At 39.0% G+C, this 19205-nt stretch overlaps 1 protein-coding gene across 4 annotated transcripts in view; it reads right to left on the bottom strand.

The window, feature by feature from the left end:
* Positions 1-18298, bottom strand: part of LOC107474373 (uncharacterized) — a 31642-nt gene extending 13344 nt beyond the window's left edge. Inside the window, exons 1-5 of one of the 4 annotated variants that reach the window (XM_052257084.1) lie at positions 18057-18298; positions 17501-17938; positions 16600-16707; positions 8642-9457; positions 7274-8554 (exon numbers count right to left, since the gene is read on the bottom strand). In XM_052257084.1, the coding sequence (XP_052113044.1) occupies positions 7596-8554; positions 8642-8912 (1230 nt within the window). In that variant the 5' untranslated portion in view covers positions 8913-9457; positions 16600-16707; positions 17501-17938; positions 18057-18298 and the 3' untranslated portion in view covers positions 7274-7595. Of the gene's footprint in view, positions 1-7273; positions 8555-8641; positions 9458-10340; positions 11059-16599; positions 16708-17500; positions 17939-18056 lie in introns of those variants that run through there. The other 3 variants (XM_052257085.1, XR_008005844.1, XR_008005843.1) reach the window with 3 other exon arrangements.
* Between the last annotated feature and the right edge of the window lie 907 nt (positions 18299-19205).

Genomic DNA, 19205 nt, shown 5'->3' with positions numbered 1-19205 from the left:
GCCTATGCTTGCTTGGTCACCTTATGTTGCCCTCCTAGAGGGCAGTCTGCCCTTGTGGAGGGCAATGTTGCCTCCCCCTTTGCATGCGGCACGCTTCTTCTCTCTTTTGCCACACTTTCCTTTCCTTGGGCTACACTTCTTAGGCCACGCTTTTCCTTTTCTTTTCTTTTCTTCACCTACAATAAATCAAAACAACCACTCCAAGTATCACTAAATTCAAGAGGCTTATAAATCAATTAAAATTCAATTAAAATTAGCTCAAACCTCATGGATTAACATTAAATTCATGGTGGTTGCTTGATTTAAAGAAGTTATGCATTTTCACTCCAAATCACTTACTTAGGATACAAGAAAGTGCATAAATGCTAACAAAACAAGTGAAATTAGCTTGAAAAATGGGTATATGATGACTTGTCATCAGGATCGACCTCACTCATGTGAGTTATTATTACTTGATGCGACCCGGTACACTTGCCGGTAAGTTTTGTGTTGGATCGTTTTCCACACATCAAGACCTTCGGGGGGCACCAATGCCTAAGCCTTTTGTTCATACCCTGGGTCGAGCTATCCGACCCAGCATGCTCTACTGACAAGTCGACCGACTTCTTCAGGTCAGGACGATCCGACCTCCTCTCAAAAAGCTCGGTCAAATCACCAGGAAAGCCCAAAAAGGGCCCAAACAGAGGACCACGCCCCAAATCCTAAGGCAGCCCAAAGCCTACAGAGAGAAAAGCGGTTCCTTTGAAGATAAGATGACCTCACTTGAAGATAAGATAAAGATAAGATAACTAATTTATCTTATCTAAAAAGGTCACTCCACACTTCTATAAATACACTGGAGCACTCAGGTATACTCATACTCTGATTCTACTAAAAACCTGTTTAATACCCCCTTGCTAACTTAAGTATCGGAGTCCCTTGCAGGTACCACCACCCTCCGGTGACAAAGGATCAGCAGCATTGGCAGCCCAACAAGTTGGACACAACAGCTCCGGCCACCACTTACACGCCGAACACGTCATCTCTAACCAGCATAGAAGATCTCGACCGAGATCGACCTACAGTTTTAGGTAACCCTTGGAACATTGGCGCCGTTACCGGGGAACATGGAAGTCATCCCATCACCATAGCGGACGACCATGACAATAACCACAATTCAGATCTAGAGGATAGAACGCCGGACAAAAACGCAGACACTACACCAAAGGATACCCCTCAACAACAAAAAGAATTTTCCAAATGCAGGAGCCATGGAGGCGCTTCAAGACCGTTTAAAACAACTTGAAGAAGAAGCCCTACGTCAACGAGAGGCTGAGAAAGACCTATAAAAGGAAATAAGGCGACGCCGGAAATTGGAGGACAAACTCCTAAAGCTCAAAGCCGATCTCAAGACCAAAGCTAATCGATCCCCTCAGGAAGATAGCTCCCGCAAAGACCAGGATCCATTCACCAAAGAGATCATAAAGACCAAAATCTCAAAGGACTTTAAACTCCCGGATATGACTTTGTACGATGGCACTACAGATCCCGGCCATCATCTTAGCAATTTCAGAAGTTGAATGTACCTCACCGACGCCTCAGATGCAGTTCGCTGCAAAGCCTTTCCAACTACTTTAACAAAGACAGCAATTAGATGGTTCGACAATGTACCTCCTAGGTCCATCTCGAGTTTCGACGACTTAGCCAAGAAGTTTTCGGCCAGATTCTCCATCCAAAAAGATAAGGCTAAGCACGCCCCAAGTCTATTAGGAATCAAGCATAGAGAACAGGAAAATCTTCGCAACTACCTGGAAAGATTCAGCAAAACGTGCCTGGACATACAAAGCCTACCAACAGAGGCTGCCATTATGGGCCTCATCAATGGCTTGCGAGAGGGACCTTTTAGCCAATCTATATCAAAAAAATACCCCACATCTCTAAACGAAGTGCAAGAATGAGCAGAGAAATACATCATCATGGAGGAAAACTCTCGACTAGGAGAGACCTCAAAATCCGGATTCACCTATCCCTCCCGGGATAAAGATAAAGAGTCCAAAAAGAAAGAAGATCGACATGGAAAAAAATTCAAAAAATACCACAATTACACCCCTCTTCAGGTGTCCCTTGTGGATGTCTACAGAGAGATTTGCCACACTAAAAAATACCTCCAGCTCGACCGCTCAAAGGCAAAAAAGGAGGATAAAATTGGACAAAATATTGTGAATATCATCGAATCCGTGGATATTCCACCAATGAATGTTTTGACTTAAAGAATGTCATAGAAAAACTAGTAAGAGAAAGAAAATTAGATCGGTATCTGGCCACCCGGAACGATGAGCAAAGAAAAAGAAGAAGGAAAAAAGATGTCGGACGAACCGAGCGATCACCTCGTACACTAGAAAGACACGTCCACATGATACACGACGAATTTGCGGGAAGAAAAATCTCCAAATCATCTCACAAAAGATATCTTAAAGAAGTATATCATGTTGAGGAGAAAGAGGAAGCACCCGACATCCCCGCAATTACTTTCACCAAAGAAGACGCATCCGGTATCATCTCAGGACACGACGATCCCATGGTCATCACTGTTATACTGGCAAACGCAAATCTCCACCGCACACTGATAGACCAAGGAAACTCCGTCGACATCTTGTTCAAAACTGCCTTCGACAAGCTCGGCCTGGAAGAAAAAGAACTTAGAGCATATCCGAACAGTCTGTTCAGACTGGGAGACACCCTGGTTCAACCACTTGGATACACCTCGCTACACACAACCTTCAGAAAAGGAAACCAGTCAAGAACACTCAAGATAGATTATATCGTGGTCGACGTAAGTTCAGCCTACAACGCCTTAATAGGTTGGACAACATTGAATCAGCTCGGCGCAATAGTCTCGACTCCACATCTATGCATGAAATTCCCAACTGTAAAAGGGATAGCTACAATAAAAGCAGACCAGAAGATGGCACGCCGCTGTTACCATGAAAGCCTAAACCTCAGGCAGAGGAGAAAAATTCCACACAATCGAACTCGGTGGAATGTAGAGGCGGGAAGAACTCCGCCCACAACCCGAAGGTGAAGTAGAGAAAGTCAAGATCGGGGACACCCCGGACCAAACGACTAATATCGGTACAATCCTAAAAGGAGACATAAAAGAATCATTCATACAGTTCTTGCGAGATAACGTCAACCTCTTTGCATGGAAGGCCATAGACATGCCAGGCATAGACCCCAAGTTAATGTGCCACAAGCTATCAGTCTACCCAGGATCTCGGCCAGTACAACAGAGGCGTAGAAAGCTCGGACCAAAACGATCCCAAACTGTGGAAGAGCAGATACAAGCTCTACCGGAGGCAGGATTCATAAGAAGTCAAATACCCACTATGGCTAGCTAACGTCGTCATGGTGAAAAAATCAAACGGAAAGTGGCGAATGTGCACCGACTATACTGATCTCAACAAAACCTGCCCAAAAGATCCTTATCCACTCCCAAGTATCGACACTCTGGTAGATGCCTCCTCCGGATATAAATACCTCTCATATATGGAGCATACTCGGGATACAATCAAATCTCAATGTATCCACCCGACCAAGAAAAAAATTCTTTTTTAACCCCAAAAGCAAAGTACTGCTACATCGTCATGCCTTTTGGTCTTAAAAACGTGGGAGCTACTTATCCGAGATTAATGAATAAGGCCTTTACGGATCACATCGGAAAAATCATGGAAGTCTACGTGGACGACATGTTAATAAAGACAAAATGAAGCGACGCTATTTTCCGACCTGACCCAAGTATTCGACATTATAAGACGACATGGCATGCGACTCAATCTTGAAAAATGCACCTTCGCAGTAGAAGCTGGCAAATTCTTGGATTTTATGCTCAGACAAAAAGGAATCGAGGCAAATCCGAATAAATGCTGGGCCATACTCGACATGAAGAGTCCAACTTGTGTCAAAGAGGTACAACGACTCAACGAGAGGTAGGCAGCCTTGTCCAGATTTCTAGCCGGATCGGCAATAAGAACTCTTCCCTTCTACGCCACTCTAAGGAAGGGAAAGAAGTTTGAATGGACAACGGAGTGCGAGCAAACCTTCCAAGATTTCAAAAGATTCATGGGACAACCACATATCCTAACTCGACCGCGGAAAGGAGAACCACTCACGTTGTACCTCGCGGTAGGAAGTCGGGCAGTAGCCTCAGCACTAGTTCGAGAAGACCACAGTGGGCAACAACCCGTATACTTCATTAGTAAAGCATTACAAGGATTCGAGCTGAACTACCAAAAAATAGAAAAATTTGCCTATGTTCTCATACTAACATCTTGACGACTTCGTCCATACTTCCAAACTCACACCATTAGGATTCGGACCAACCAGCCCATAAAAAGAATTTTACAAAAAACAGACCTAGTGGGCAAAATCTTGCAATGGGCAGTCGAGTTATCCGAATTCGATCTTCAATACGAAACTCGGACAGCCATCAAATCACAATACCTGGCCGACTTCATTGCAGAATTTACAAACACACCGAAAATCCCCACAGAATGGAATCTCTACATGGACGGTTCCTCAAATAAAACTGGAAGTGACGCAGATGTGATAATTGAAAGCGACCAAGGAACCTAAATCGAACTCTCCCTCAAATTCGGGTTCCCTACCTCGAACAACCAAGCAGAATATGAGGCACTACTAGCTGGTTTGAAGTTGGCTAGGGAGGTTGGAGCTCAAAAGCTTATGATCTTCAGCGACTCACAAGTAGTCACTTCACAAATAGTAGGAAGCTACCAAGCCAAAGATCCCACCATGAAAAAGTACTTGGACAAAACCAAGGAACAGCTCAGACAACTCGGAGAATATGAGGCCCGTCACATATCCCGAGAACAGAATGCCCGAACTAACGCACTCTCAAAACTAGCCAGCACCAAACCAGTGGACAACAATAGAAGGCTCATCCAAGAAATTCTGCAGAACCCATCAATCTCGGAAGAAGAAAAAGTCCTAGCCATAACAGGTCAAGATCAAGAATGGATGACTCCCATAATTAATTACCTCAAAACATAAACACTCCCCACAGAAGAAAATGAGGCAAAAGAGGTTAAAACAGGAAGCACCATACTACACTATCATAAACAACACTCTATACAAAAGAGGGATTTCAATACCATTGTTAAAATGTGTGCCGACTTCCAACACAAAGGAAGTTCTAGAAGAAATACACAGTGGTATTTGTGGCAATCATCTCGGAGCGCAAGCACTTACCAAAAAAGTACTCTGGACAGGATTTTATTAGCCAACTCTACAAAAGGAAGCCACATAGTTCGTAAAGACATGTCCACCATGTCAGAAACATGCCAACTTTCACATCGCCCCGCCAGAAGAACTCATCAGCGTGACATCACCTTGGCCATTCGCAAAATGAGAACTCGACCTTCTTGGACCCTTCCCTCAGGAATCGGGATAAGTTAAATTCCTCATAGTAGGAGTAGATTATTTCACAAAGTGGATCGAGGCAGAACCCCTAACTAATGCCACTACTCAAAGAAGTCAAAAATTTCTATTTAGGAACATTGTCACAAGGTTCAGGGTTCCATACTCCATTACCACAGACAATGGTACCCAATTCACATATGCAAACTTCAGAAAGTTGGTGGCCGACTTGAGCATAAAACAACAATTCACTTCCATAGAACATCCCCAAGCCAATGGACAAGCCGAAGCTGCCAACAAAGTCATATTGGCTGGGCTGAAATGGAGATTACAGGACGCAAAGGGAGCCTGAACTGAGGAGCTCCCACAAGTCCTATGGGCATATCGAACGACGTCACATTCCACCACAAAGGAATCACCCTTTCGATTAGCGTACAAAATAGAGGCAATGATCCCAGTAGAGATTGAAGAAGGGTCGCCTAGAGTGATCCACTATAGTGAAGAAGCCAACTTCCAACTTCAAAGGGAAGAATTCGACCTACTTCTGGAAGTTCAAGAAAGAGCTCGGATTAGGGAAGAAGCATTAAAACGTCGAATGGCTTCGAGATACAATCAAAAGGTAGTATAGCGAATTTTTGGTGAGAACGACCTCATCCTAATCCGAAATGATATCGGAACAACCCGACTTGGAGAAGAAAAGTTGGCAGCAAACTGGAAAGGAGGCTACTGAGTCATAGAAGTACTACGAAAAAGCTACTACAGACTGTCCGAACTCGATGGGCGAAAGCTTCCTAGGTCATGGCACCCCTGCAACTTAAGAAGGTACTACAGTTAGGGATGATAAAGGATTTTAGGGTAAGGCGCATTCTTTTTCCTGAAAAAGGTTTTTTAATGAGGCGCCAAGCCAAGACCTACAAATCACCCGACTTAGAGGATAAAACTCCCGCATGTATATATTTGCATTTTCTTTTGAATAAAATCTGTTTAGATCTTCTACAAATCCTCAAGCCGCATTAATATGAACCATTCATCGTCCGATTATAAAGCTACAGATCGGCAGAAAGTGAAAATCAAATTCACTACACAATCACGATAAAGACCAACAGAGATGAAAACCAAATTCATTAAAAGGTCGACCAAACGAGGATTAAATCCAATTTCTACAAAATCGGCAAAGATGAAAACAGAATAATGCAAGAAGTTATCGAAAGTGATCCATAGAAAGGACCTGACGATGTCTTAATAAAATGGATTGCTAAAAAATAACTTAAAGACTGGCCGACGTAAAAAAGTCAGACCAGTCGCAATAACCAAAATTATAAGTAAATCCCTGAAAAGAGGTCTGGTCAGCCCTATAAAAGAGGATTACTATAACTTAGAAGGGTTCAACATGATAAAGTCGGCCCAAGACACAAAGTTATAAAAGTAATCCCTGAAAGAGACCAGAACAAAGTCCAACAAAGAGGATTACAAAAATAACTTAGAAGAACCCGACATGATGAAGTCAGCCCAAGACACAAAGTTATAAAAGTAATCCTTAAAAAAGACCGGAACAAGGTCCAAAAAAGAGGATTACAAAAATAACTTAGAAGGGCCCGACATGATGAAGTCAGCCCAAAACACAAGGTTACAAAAGTAATCCCTGAAAGAGACCTAAACAAAGGTCCAAAAAAGAGGATTACTAACAACGACCTGGACAAAACCAACATGACGAAATCCACCACTCAAAAATCTTAAGAGACCTGAACAATGTCCAAACAAAACAAATTACTGAAATAACATCAGGCAAAGGCTCGAAGGAATCAAGCCAATCCAAAGAGGTCAGACAACGAAAGTTCCAACACTCCCAAAACCTAGAAAGGTACCAAAATGAGTGCAGACAGATATGTTACGAAAAACACAAATTATAATAATAGCAAACTCAAAAGGCTATCAAAACAAACCCCAAGAGCTTGGAAATTACTTTGTTTTTCAAGATAAAAGTTGCTAAATAAGCAACTAGGAATGTAGCAAAAGTCAGTACCACCATTTACAAAATATAAAGAGTTCAAAAAGCCCACAAGCCAGGCTGTCCACACAAACATCCAAAAAATTCATTAAGGATGCAAAGGCTTCTCGGCAGCATCAACAGGGGGTGAGAGAGGGCGAGTCTGAAGAGGCACAGTGTCCACTGTTCCATCATCTCAGTTCAAGATTTGACAATCAGGTTCCAACTCGGAATGACCGACTTCAGGAACTGAAGAAGTTGGCACCAGAGGGGCTTTGGTAGCAGGCACAGATGGAGGTTCAACATCATCATCTTCGTCAGGGACAATCTTGCCATCATTCACAACATTGTCTAGGCTGAAGAGAGTAAGGTCGACCTCGGGAGCAAGAACCCGAACCTGCTCCTTCAGGTTCTCATAAGTAGCAGTTACGCTGCCCACAAGGTGACCCTGGAGATCGGCATAATCAACCCGGGCCGACTCCAGCTCCCCCCTGAGACGCATCACTTCCCTGTAGGTTGTGACATAGCTATCATTGTACCTCAACGTCGTGTCTTCAGCCAACTGCACAGAAGCCGCCAAGACAACGAAACTAGCCTTTTCACTTTCCAACTCCTTCTCCAGCTTGGTCACTTTCACTTGGAGCTCCTCCTTCAAACCCTTCATTCTGTCAAACTCCCGCTTAGCCTCCTCTATAGAGGCCTTGGTAGCATGAAGGAGAAGATTTTGGGCAGTTCGGTACAGGACAGCTCCCATATGTGCCATCTTGATGCTACTCCTAATTATAAAATCTAAGTGATGAAGGAGAGAAACATCATCCATAGAAAGGGTACCATAAGGACCGATCTGCTGGTCGACGAATCCAATAGGGCCAAAATCAGGCGCATCCAGATTGAAGGGTTCAACGGTCCGAGGTCTTTTGGAAGGAGGAACGGCCGTAGAAAAAGCCACAGCAGCAGTAGAAGACTGTGGAGGATCCACTAAACGAACTCGAGGAGTAGGGATCATTCTCCTCGGAATAGGAGAGCTCGGCACAGACAGCTTCAACAAGACCTGAGAGGACCCTTCCCAATCCGCTCGGGTCGAGATGTTCTGAGCTACAGTAGCCTTTCTCGCCTTTTTGAGGGCCTTCATCGCGTCATTATTCTTGGCCATCTCTGAAAAATGATAACCAACAGTTTTACAAACCAAGAAAGAAGGAGAAAGCAAAGTAAAAACAAGAAACAAAATGTATCAAGTAATACCCAAAGCAGTTCGAACAAGGGATGGGTTCCCTAAAGATTTTTTAGTATCCAGATGAGAAGGTTCTCCCCAAATATCCTCCAAGACATTCACAAAGGCCAGCTCGACCTCGTCCAACATCTCCCAAGTATACCGGGATACCACTACGTTTCTCTGCCACTCTAAAGAAGAGCGGAGTTTGTTATTTTCGTCCAGAAAGAAAGGCCGGGCTTCTTCAACAGCCCGGACCTTAAAGAAGTAATTCTTAAAATTCCGAAAAGACTCGTCATACATGGAAAAAACCTTATGCCCCTGGGCAGACCTAAAAGAAATCCAAAAAACCTTCTTCTTGGTAGTCCCAGGCTTGGTCAACACGAAAATATACAAAAAGAAAGTTTGAGAAGGTATAACAGCAAATTCTTGACAAACCAGCTGAAAAATCTTGATGAAGCCCCAAGAATTTGGATGAAGCTGCGAGGGAGTTACGTTACAAGACCATAACGTTACAAGACCATAACAGATCAGTTTCAAAAGAAGTAAAAGGAAAGGTGATGTTCATTTGGCTGAAAAGAAGTCATAGGCATAGAAAAAGGGACGCCACCCTGAGTCGGGACAAGAAAGCAAATTCTATCATCAGAATCAAGTGCCACTAACTCATAATTGCTCTCCTGATCTTCACTGCTACAAATACGGTGATGTCTTCTAAACGCTACACAAAATTCAAAATTGGCTAAAGAAAAACACAGCAACACAAGAGAGTCCAGCCAATCGGACATCCCCTCAGAAACCTTAAAAGACGCCTCGACAATATTTTTGCGAGAAGACATGGTCAACTAGTCCTACAAACAAGAAAAGAAGATTGGATTACTAAAAAGGTAAAAACATCTCGGACGAAATCAAAACAATTCGGACAACATAATCCAGCGCAGTACAAACAACAAAAGGAAACCCTAGGACCCACACCAAAAAAATCCAGGGGCATCCTTTAGGGGTAGTTAACAGGACAAGGACTTAGGAAAACCTACAAGACTAACATTCCAACAAAACTCTCAGCAAAGACAAAGAAAAGCCCTCTCTCAAAAAACGACATCCCGAGAAGAAAAGAAAAACATTATCCCAAAAAAGCTACAAATCAAAAAGAGTCATCAAAATAACTACTTTCCAAATTCACAGTCTTAGCTTATCAGCAAACGGAACTACCAAGCAGCAAAACGTAGCAAGAAGAAGTCATTAAAGACGCCACCTTTTTTAGAGAAATAACCCCCCCTCCACAGGCAAATGACACAATCAAAACGAGCCATCAGAAAATCGTTATTTTCTACAAAGGTTCGTCAACAAAGTTACTATTCATACCCAAAGTCATCACAGTTACCAACATGGCGAAAAGACATCAAAGGAACAATCTTTCCAGGAAAGCAAAGGCCTCAGTGACAATATGCAAAATCAAACTTTACCTAAAACCAGATGCAAAGCAACGAAGGAAGTAAAAAAGCAAAAAGAAGAACCAACCTGAAAAAAGCAGAAAGCTTCGACAAAGTTAAAGGTAGAAGATGAAATCAAGAGTCGCCCTTTCACAATAAGGAAAAGTACTGATAATTGCCAAGCAACGTCGCAGGAGAAAATGCGAAAACTGCAAACTTTATAAAACAAAAAGAGAGAAAGAAAAGGAAAGTTACAGAGAAGAGAAACCATTTTTTAAGCATGAAATTCAAAAACAAAGAGGCTGAGAGAAACGGGGCAATTAAAAACCAATTAATAAGGGAATTAAACCCTCGCACATTCCCAAGGCTACGAGCGCTAAATGCAAAAACGTGCGCTTTTAAGAAGAAGCAAAAGAAAAATGTTCCATATTCAAAAAGGAGAACCCTTACAAAGAAGAAATCGACAAAATGCTCGAGTTCGGCTTCACCATAAGAGGATCGAAGTCCTAAAACTGAAGACTCGACCTTAAAACAGAAGACCGAGCTCGAGCAAGAGCATTGTTCATACCCTGAGTCAAGCTGTCCGACCCGGAATGCTCTACTGACAAATCGACCGACCTCTTCAGGTCAGGACAATTCGACCTCTTCTCAAAGAGTTCGGTCAAATCACCAGGAAAGTCCAAAAAAGGCCCAAACGGAAGACCACGCCCCAAATCCTAAGGCAGCCCAAAGCCTACAGAGAGAAAGACAGTTCCTTTGAAAATAAGATGACCTCACTTGAAGATAAGATAAAGATAAGATAACTAACTTATCTTATCTAAAAAGGTCACTCCACACTTCTATAAATATATTGGAGCACATTGGCAGCCCAACAAGTCGGATGTGACAGCTCCGGCCACCACTTACACACCGGACACGTCATCTCCAATCAGCACAGAAGATCTCGACCGAGATCGACCTACAGTTTCAGATAACTCTCGGAACACCTTTCAATCTCTTGCTTTCAGAGGCACAACCCTCTATATTCAAGATAAGAAAAAGTAAGACAAGTTTTAAAAAACCACCACAAACTCATATATAACAAATATCTATATCAACCCTGATGTATCTTTCACATAACTTTGTGATAGAAAATTACATTATATATCATAATTATCAATTAGAAGTTATATAAAGTTCACAACGAAGAGGAAGTAAATAGGATCACATGAAGTTATATGAAGCTGCTGCAAATGTCAAAATCAAATGTACAGGAAAATTATGAATATCACAACATGCTATAATATAATTTTCAAGCTTGAATTCTATAATGAACATAATAGGAGTAGAATGCTATAATGACAAAAACTAGAGGATTAGAGATGTTAATTCCTCTGAAATGTTAGATCTCAACATGCAATTATTGTTCTCTAACAAATCATAAGTAATTGAATCCCAATTTTTTGGTGATTCAATTTCACGTGACTTGATCAATTGCCAATTTCTTAATCAATTGCTCATGAGAAGAGGTGAAGATTGGTCTCAGATTTAGTGTATCACAATTCTCTAGATCTTGAATATAGTTTATTAAATGTCACATATCAAAGCAAAATTGAGAATCAAAGAGAATTGAGAGAGAAGATTTTCAAGCTTAGTTTCATAAATCAACCTTTCAGTGAATCACAAAATCAACCCAAATTCAAACCACCTTCCAATGCATTTGAATCATTTAGAATTCACAACGAAAATCTCTCTTAGAAACAATAATACATGAATTGAAATTAGAGAATCAAAAAGTGCATTCTATTAGAACTTAACAGAGTTCTTCTCCTCAACGAGAGAGAATTAACAGAGTTCTTCTCCTCAACGAGAGAGAATTAGTGGGTCATTGCTCTAGGAATTACAAAAAGAGAAATAAGAGAAGTAGAAGTGAATTGTAGTGTGTAACCCCCTAAACTAGCTATGGAAAACCTCTTTTATAGCATTCACCCCCTTTCTAACTTAAATTTACAATTTACCCCATCCCACATTCTACACTCATCATACGCACACATATGGACGCATGTCTCATTTTAAAAGACACGTGACTCGCAAATTGGAGGCCTTTTTGGCCCAATTCTGATGCCTGAAAGCCATATTGGATACCACTCTTGGGGGAGAACAACACAAACTCTCATAATCACATTTTTATATTTTGGTTAGGTTTTTGTTCATAGTTTTTATAGGAAGAAAAACTCCAACTTCTCTCTAGGTTTTTCTAAGTTTTACTCAATTTATGCCTTAATTTTGGATTCTAGCTTGTTTTAATTGTAAATTGCTCTTAATTTTCTTGTTCTTAACACTATACTTTACTTTGATTTTTTTGTAGTTAAAGTTATTTTTTTTAGTTCATGGACTTGTGAATTCTTGAATTTTCATTCATGAATTTGATATTGAGTTTTCTATATGGTTGTTTGAGTTGTTAGCATTGATTACTTGCATTGTTTAGTTATAGTTTTCATTAATTTTTGTAATTTGCCATGCTTTATTTCTACACCCACCAAGTATTTGATGAAATACTTACTTTAATTTTGGAGTAGATTTTTATCTCTTGGCGTGGGGATTACAGAACTAGGCAACATTGATTCATTGATGTCCAACATAAATTGATCATTTTGGGTGGTTAGTTGATCGTATTTCCACTAACGCTAGCCTTTTACTAAGTTTAATTAGTAAGTTGGATAGGATTTGTAGATTAACACCAATTATTCCTACTTGACTTTCCTTAATGTTTAGGGGTAGACTAAGAGAGATTAACTCATCCCAATTGTCATAGTTGTAGTATATAACAAGGATAGAAAATCTTAACACTCTCAATCCCTAGCCAATATCCTTTAATCAATTGATTGTTATCTCTTTTATTAACTCATTTCTTTGATCGTTCCTAGTTCAATTTAATTGTTTGCTAATGTAGTTATCTTTTAATTGTGGTCATCTTAGTCTCATGCTTGCTTAATTAATTGCTTACTTGCTCATTGACTTTACTCTTTTGCAATTTAGTCGTTAGTTGCTCCTTTAATTTCTTGTCTCTTTAGTTGTCGCAATTGTGTTTGAACCCCCCGATTTCATGACCAACTTTAATGCATACGATTTCGGTTTACTTCAAGATTTTGGATAGCCTTTCAAAAGGCGTTTGGAACGCAACTGTGTTTGAGTACAGCGCACCATCCTCAAACTAATGATTAGTCGGAAAGAACAATCCAAACTTTGGAGGATATACTAAGAAATGTGTGTTGGATCAACCGGCTAGTTGGAATCGTTATATGCCTTTAGTGGAATTTGCATACAATAACAGTTTTAATGCAGGCATTAGAATTGCTCAATATGAAGCTTTGTACGAGAAGAAGTGTCAGTCTCCGTTGTGTTGGTATAAAATCGAAAAATCAAGTTTGTTAAGTTTCGAATTAGTGGCAGAGACCACAGAACAAATCAAGTTTCGAGATAGAATTCTTCATGCTCAAAGTTGCCAGAAAAGTTATGCTGATAAAAGACAGAGGCCTTTGGAGTTTGAAGAGGGTAATCATGTATTCTTAAAGGTTACTTCGACTACGGGAGTAGGTAGAGCTATAAAGACAAAGAAGTTAAACCCTCGTTACATTGGTCTGTTTCAAATCTAAAGAGGATTGGGCCAGCAGCGTAGCAGATAGCTTTACCGCTGCTCCTCTCAAATCTGCACGATATATTTCACATTTCACAACTTCGAAAGTACACTTTTCATGTAACCCATGTGCTAGAGCCAAAATCGGTTCAACTGAGAGAGAATCTGATGTTTCAAATTATTCTGGTCAGAATTGATGACGTTAGTGTCAAGAGACTCCGTGGAAAAGAAGTCCTATTGGTTAGAAATACTCTACTTAATTTTGTTTTGTTTTATTCATAAAAATTAGATTCAATATCACAATATCATAAACTTCATATTACTTTTCAATTACTAAAACTATAATTTTTCAATTATGAAAAATACCCAATTATTATAAAATTAGATAAAAATTCTATTTAATTCAAATTCAATTTATCAAAACTTGATTTAATTACATTTAATAAAATAATTTCTGAAAGCAGGGCCTTGACCGAATAAAATAGATCAAAACTGGTTCATAACATACCTTTAAAAGTTCGGGTCTTACACATGTAGTACATGTTAAGTCTCATATTTTTGTCTTATTACTACAACGAGAATCAGACAATACTAATTTTACTAATTTGTACCGTACTAATTTGAACCCAATGAGAAGTAATATTCACATTCACTATTCCAATATATTTAAAGAGAATGGATCAATTATTTGAAATTAAAGAGCATCCAAGAAATGAATTGATATTTAAATAACTTATGTATAAAGAAGGGCACTACTCCATTCATGGCTGATGTATGTGATAAAAGTGCAGAGAAAATGAAAAGAAAGAAATTTATACCTTAATGAAAGTTGGAACCAGAATGGGAAAATTAGCAAGTATTCTCAAGTTAGCAACATGGTTCTGAAAATCGGACCGGACCAGCGGGTCGAACCGGTCCAATTGGAAATCGGCCATAAAAGCATCCAGTCCACTGTTAATAACTGTTGGAGAGAGAACCGTTTAAAAACTGTTGAACCGGCCAGTAACCGGCCAGTTCTAAGAAAACAACGCCGTTTTGTGATTTAAAAAAAAAAAAACCAAAACCATTCATGAAACACCCCCTTCCCCGAATCAAGAATCATTCGTGCACCCCATTGGACCCTTCTGAAGCAAAGCAAAGAGAACCCTATCCCTAGGTTCCTTGCCGCCGCCGTCCCTAGGTTCTCAGCGCCTCAGCTTCTTCCTCTTCCCCCTGTCCGAAATTAGCACATCGTCCCCATCCTCCCTGACTTCTCTGTTCGTGGCTTGGAGCAGCTCGTCGTTGGGTCGCCACTTGCAATTGCCTCGCCTATCGCCGTCGTCTCACCGGTTGCCGTCCGTGTCTCCTTCGAAGGATAGAGATGGCTCTGTTTAATTTTGCTTCTGGTTACTGATGGCTCTGTTTAATTTTGCTTCGCATCTGCTTCTTCCTTTTAATTTTACTTTGGTTAGTGGTTACTGATGACTGATGAGTGATGAGTGATGGCTCTGTTTAATTTTGCTTGGCATCCGCTTCTTCCTTTTAATTTTGCTCTGGTTAGTGATGAGTGATGGCTCTGTTTAATTTCTAAATGCTTGGTTCTTCTTGTTCTTTTTAATTTCTGAAATTTTTGTTCAATTTTTTTTGTAATGTTTGTTGTTGTTTTGTAATTGCTAGGTGCAGGTTTAGTGTCATCACTGTTTTTGGAATGTTTATGTACTAATGTTTGTTGCTGTTTTGTAATTAGGGATTATGCTCTGTTAGCTTTATTGATTTCAAGTTTAGTGTCATTAAGGATTACTTGTTTTGTAATTAGGGATTATACTCTGTTAGCTTTATTGATTTCAGGTTTAGTATCATTAGGGATTACTTGTTGCTATTTTGTAATGTTTGTTGTTGAATGCTAAAATAGAAATCAAATCAAACGCTATATGTTGCTTCCATATATTTTCTTTGATAGTATTTTTTCGGTTATAAATTCTGGTTTTGAGTCAAAACCTTGTATTTGTTTTGTCTATAGTTTGATTTGAGATAATTAGATCTTATCCGATCCTATAAAGTTCAAATTACTCGTTTGGATTTTTGGTGTAGATTTGTTGGTTACCTGTTTAAAGTGTGTATTTCTTGTAATTGGATCTTTTTTGAACTGAATTGTGATTTTAGGCTGCAATAGGTGTCGATAGTTCATCTTGGGGGTAGTTTTGGGATCATTTACTTGTTAATTCTCGGACATTCAGTTTAGTAAGGATCTTCTTGTACAAATTTGTTATCTTTCTTTAAGTTCCTTATAGATTTAGTTGTAATAAATTTATATTAAATGCTTAATCATTTTGAACATGTCTATTGGCGTAATTTCACTTTGTAGTATATATCATCATATCTTAAATGGTTTATGAAGTCTTATCTTTAAACGAGGTGTTTTTGTACTCTTTATTTTTAGTTAGGCCACTTTCAAGATGGAGTATTAATATTTTTTTTCTTTTCAGTATATATAACATTATTAGCTGTTTTTATCTGTGTAGGTGGCCACAAGTCCACAACTGAAGGAGTATATAGGTTATGTAATATTTCTACAGAGATTCAGGCATAAATATGAACAAAACTTCTGTTGGAATATATTTCTTTTATTTGTCTAGACTTTGTCTGCATGTTTATTGATGGCTGTAATTATATTTTAGGGTAAATTGTATTTTATTTATTTATTATTTTATTATAAACAATTTTTTCGGTTGAATCACGGATGAACCGGTTGGACTAGTGAACCAGTGATCAAAGCGGTTCGATGACCAGTCCGGTTTTCAGAACCTTGGTTAGCAAATAATTAGGAGTGCAAGAGAATAAGTGCTTTACCGTAACTTTAATAGCTAAACAGAAAATGACTAGCAAGGCGAGCCCATTTATATAGAAAGTAATACAAGAATGGAATGGTATAGAAAAGGATGGAAGCAGCATAAGAAACCTTAACCTGAAAAACAATATCTGTTGTGCCTAGTTCCAATGGTAAATCATTCTTCTTCAGAAGTTTCTTTACTTCTAGCAGCAATTTAGTACCACTGTGATTCTTAGCATGCATCTGTAGTAAATAAATGACACTAGATTATCAAATAAACCCAATAATTCATGCCATAAACTTCAACTAAAAAGAAGACGGAGTATAAGATCCAAAGTTTAGGCACATATGATGTATCTATACTAAAATCAAGGGACATGCTTTAACACATGCTTTAGTAACTTCTTGACAGGGATTGCTGTTAAAATTGTCATGAATTCGGAGATTTGATAGCCTGTACTTGCAAAATAGATTGAAAATCAAAACCATAACAATTTTGATTAATCAAATTTGCAACAGAAAGGGATTAAAGTGGACAAGAGTAAACACCAACAAAGCTGCGAAGGTTCTCCAAAATGTCGAATAGGAGTCTTATATCTTGTTGGTGTTTACAATTTTCAATCATTGAGCATAACCAAGCATTAGGGGGCATTGATCGTTTTCCAAACTCCAACATCAAAGATCAAAACCTTGATTCCTATAAGACTACTACATAAATAAAATCAACAAGCTTAAAAAGATGCAAGTAACATTAGTAAATCTTTATGTACATGTACAAACATCAAAACAAAGTTGAAATGTTTGACGGTTAATTCCGGATAAAAGATGGCAATGAAACATAAGAAACCATAAGAGAGATACTGAGTATCTTTTTTCTATAAGCATTGCAAATCGCATTCAAGACAGAACTTATTCTAGCAGTCAAAACCAGACAGAACCTAACAATCATTAATTAAATGATTATGGGAGTATTGTAACATCCACCAATAACTAACTATACAACACAAATATAAGAAGTAAAGAACAGTTAAACCACCTTGTACTTAGCAACCTCCTCGCTGACTAAATAACAGTCACATCATTAATTCTTAGTGTGCATCCTAACAGAACGCTTCATCATGGGGTTCTTCCCCATAAGAACAATGGAATCACCACGAAGACCCCTTCGAATGTTCTAGAGCTGGTTAGATCCAACATTAACAGCACGGACAACAAGGATCTAAGTGTACTCCTCGAGAAGCTTGCAGAGCTTAACTTCGTAAGCGATCTTCTTCTCAGCCTTGGTTGGTTTTGGTGCCATTAGCGATGGTAATGAAGATTCCGAGTTTCGAAAACAAAGAAAAAGAGGTGCAAAATCGAGGGCCAAGACGAAGCGGTGGTGTTATGTCAAGGCGGACAGCGAAACGACGCTGTCTCTTTAATCTCTTCTCTTTGTAGGAATCAATGTGTTGATCATAAAGCTCCTTCACAGCCGCTGCATTCAAAAACCCAAACCCTAATGAAAATGCAGAATAACTAAATCCCTGAGTTCAGAACGCCCAATCCTCCCCCCTCCAAAAATGAACAAAACCAGATCAAAAATCCATACATACCATCTCTATTCAGTGCTATTGGACTACTGTCTTGTTCACCGACGAGCAGAGGAGGCACGAGATTGAGGTAATCAACGATGGCGACCCAGAGGGTTACGAGAGGGGGAGTGAGCGCCAGTGAGGTGAGGGCTGTGATGGGTTGCTAAGCCACGGTGAGAGTGGCGACGTGTGACGGTTACAGTTAGGTGAGGGCTGCGACGAGTAAAGGGGTTGAGTGCCGATGAGGGTTGTGAGAGAGGGAGTATTCGCCTAAGACAATTGTCATCGAGGTAGCGTTTGTTTGTAGAGACACGACAGAACACGACACTGAGACAAAGACAATAGGACAGAGATATTAAAAATTATGTTTTGTGTATCGTGTTTGAATAAGATGGATAGAACACTAATGTAATGTCCAGTATTATGTTTGGATACATATGGACAAGACTAAAATATTATATAAAATGACTAAAATAGTCATGTGATTCCAAATTTTTTAGTATAAACTAATTTAATAAATAATGAGAGTACGTAGGAGTACAGACAGTAGGAACTTGAAAAAAATATTTGAAGCTTTAAAAAATTTTAATAAAAAATCATTTTTAAATGGAAAAAAAATTAATTTTTCCACATAAAAATATTTTTATTTAGGAAATTAAATTTTTTTATCTAAAATTTTATTTTTCTTTTCAAAAAATTAATTTTTCTTTAAATTATATAAAATCAATTACAATTTATACATTTTTTTTAGCATTTTAAAATATCAATTTTACCTTTATAATATTTATCTTTTAAAAGTCTCCAGACTAATTATTTTTGTTATTATTTTTATTACAAATCAAATAATATAATATAAAGTTAAAATGATGTTGAAGCAAGAATGATAAGAAAAAAAAAAATTATCCAGTCCAATAAAAATTTTTATAAAAAGGAGAGAGTACCTGAGAAAAAAAGAGAAAGAAAAAGAACGTAGAGATAAAAAAAGAGCATGGAGTAAAAAAAATACTTTCTGAGAATAACGCAAAATAGGAAAAATAAGAAGGGGTAACAGTGGAATAATAAAAAATAGCACTATGGACAAAAAAGAAAAAAATTCATAAAAACAGTTCGTGTCCCTCTTCCAAATCCCGTGTCCATCATTGTCCTTCGTAAAAGAGTGGACACAAAAGT

The sequence above is a fragment of the Arachis duranensis genome, chromosome 2, assembly GCF_000817695.3.
Source record: "Arachis duranensis cultivar V14167 chromosome 2, aradu.V14167.gnm2.J7QH, whole genome shotgun sequence".
NCBI lineage: Eukaryota > Viridiplantae > Streptophyta > Magnoliopsida > Fabales > Fabaceae > Arachis > Arachis duranensis.
The sequence above is the reverse complement of the archived record's forward strand: the minus strand, read 5'-3'. Positions and strand labels throughout refer to the sequence as shown.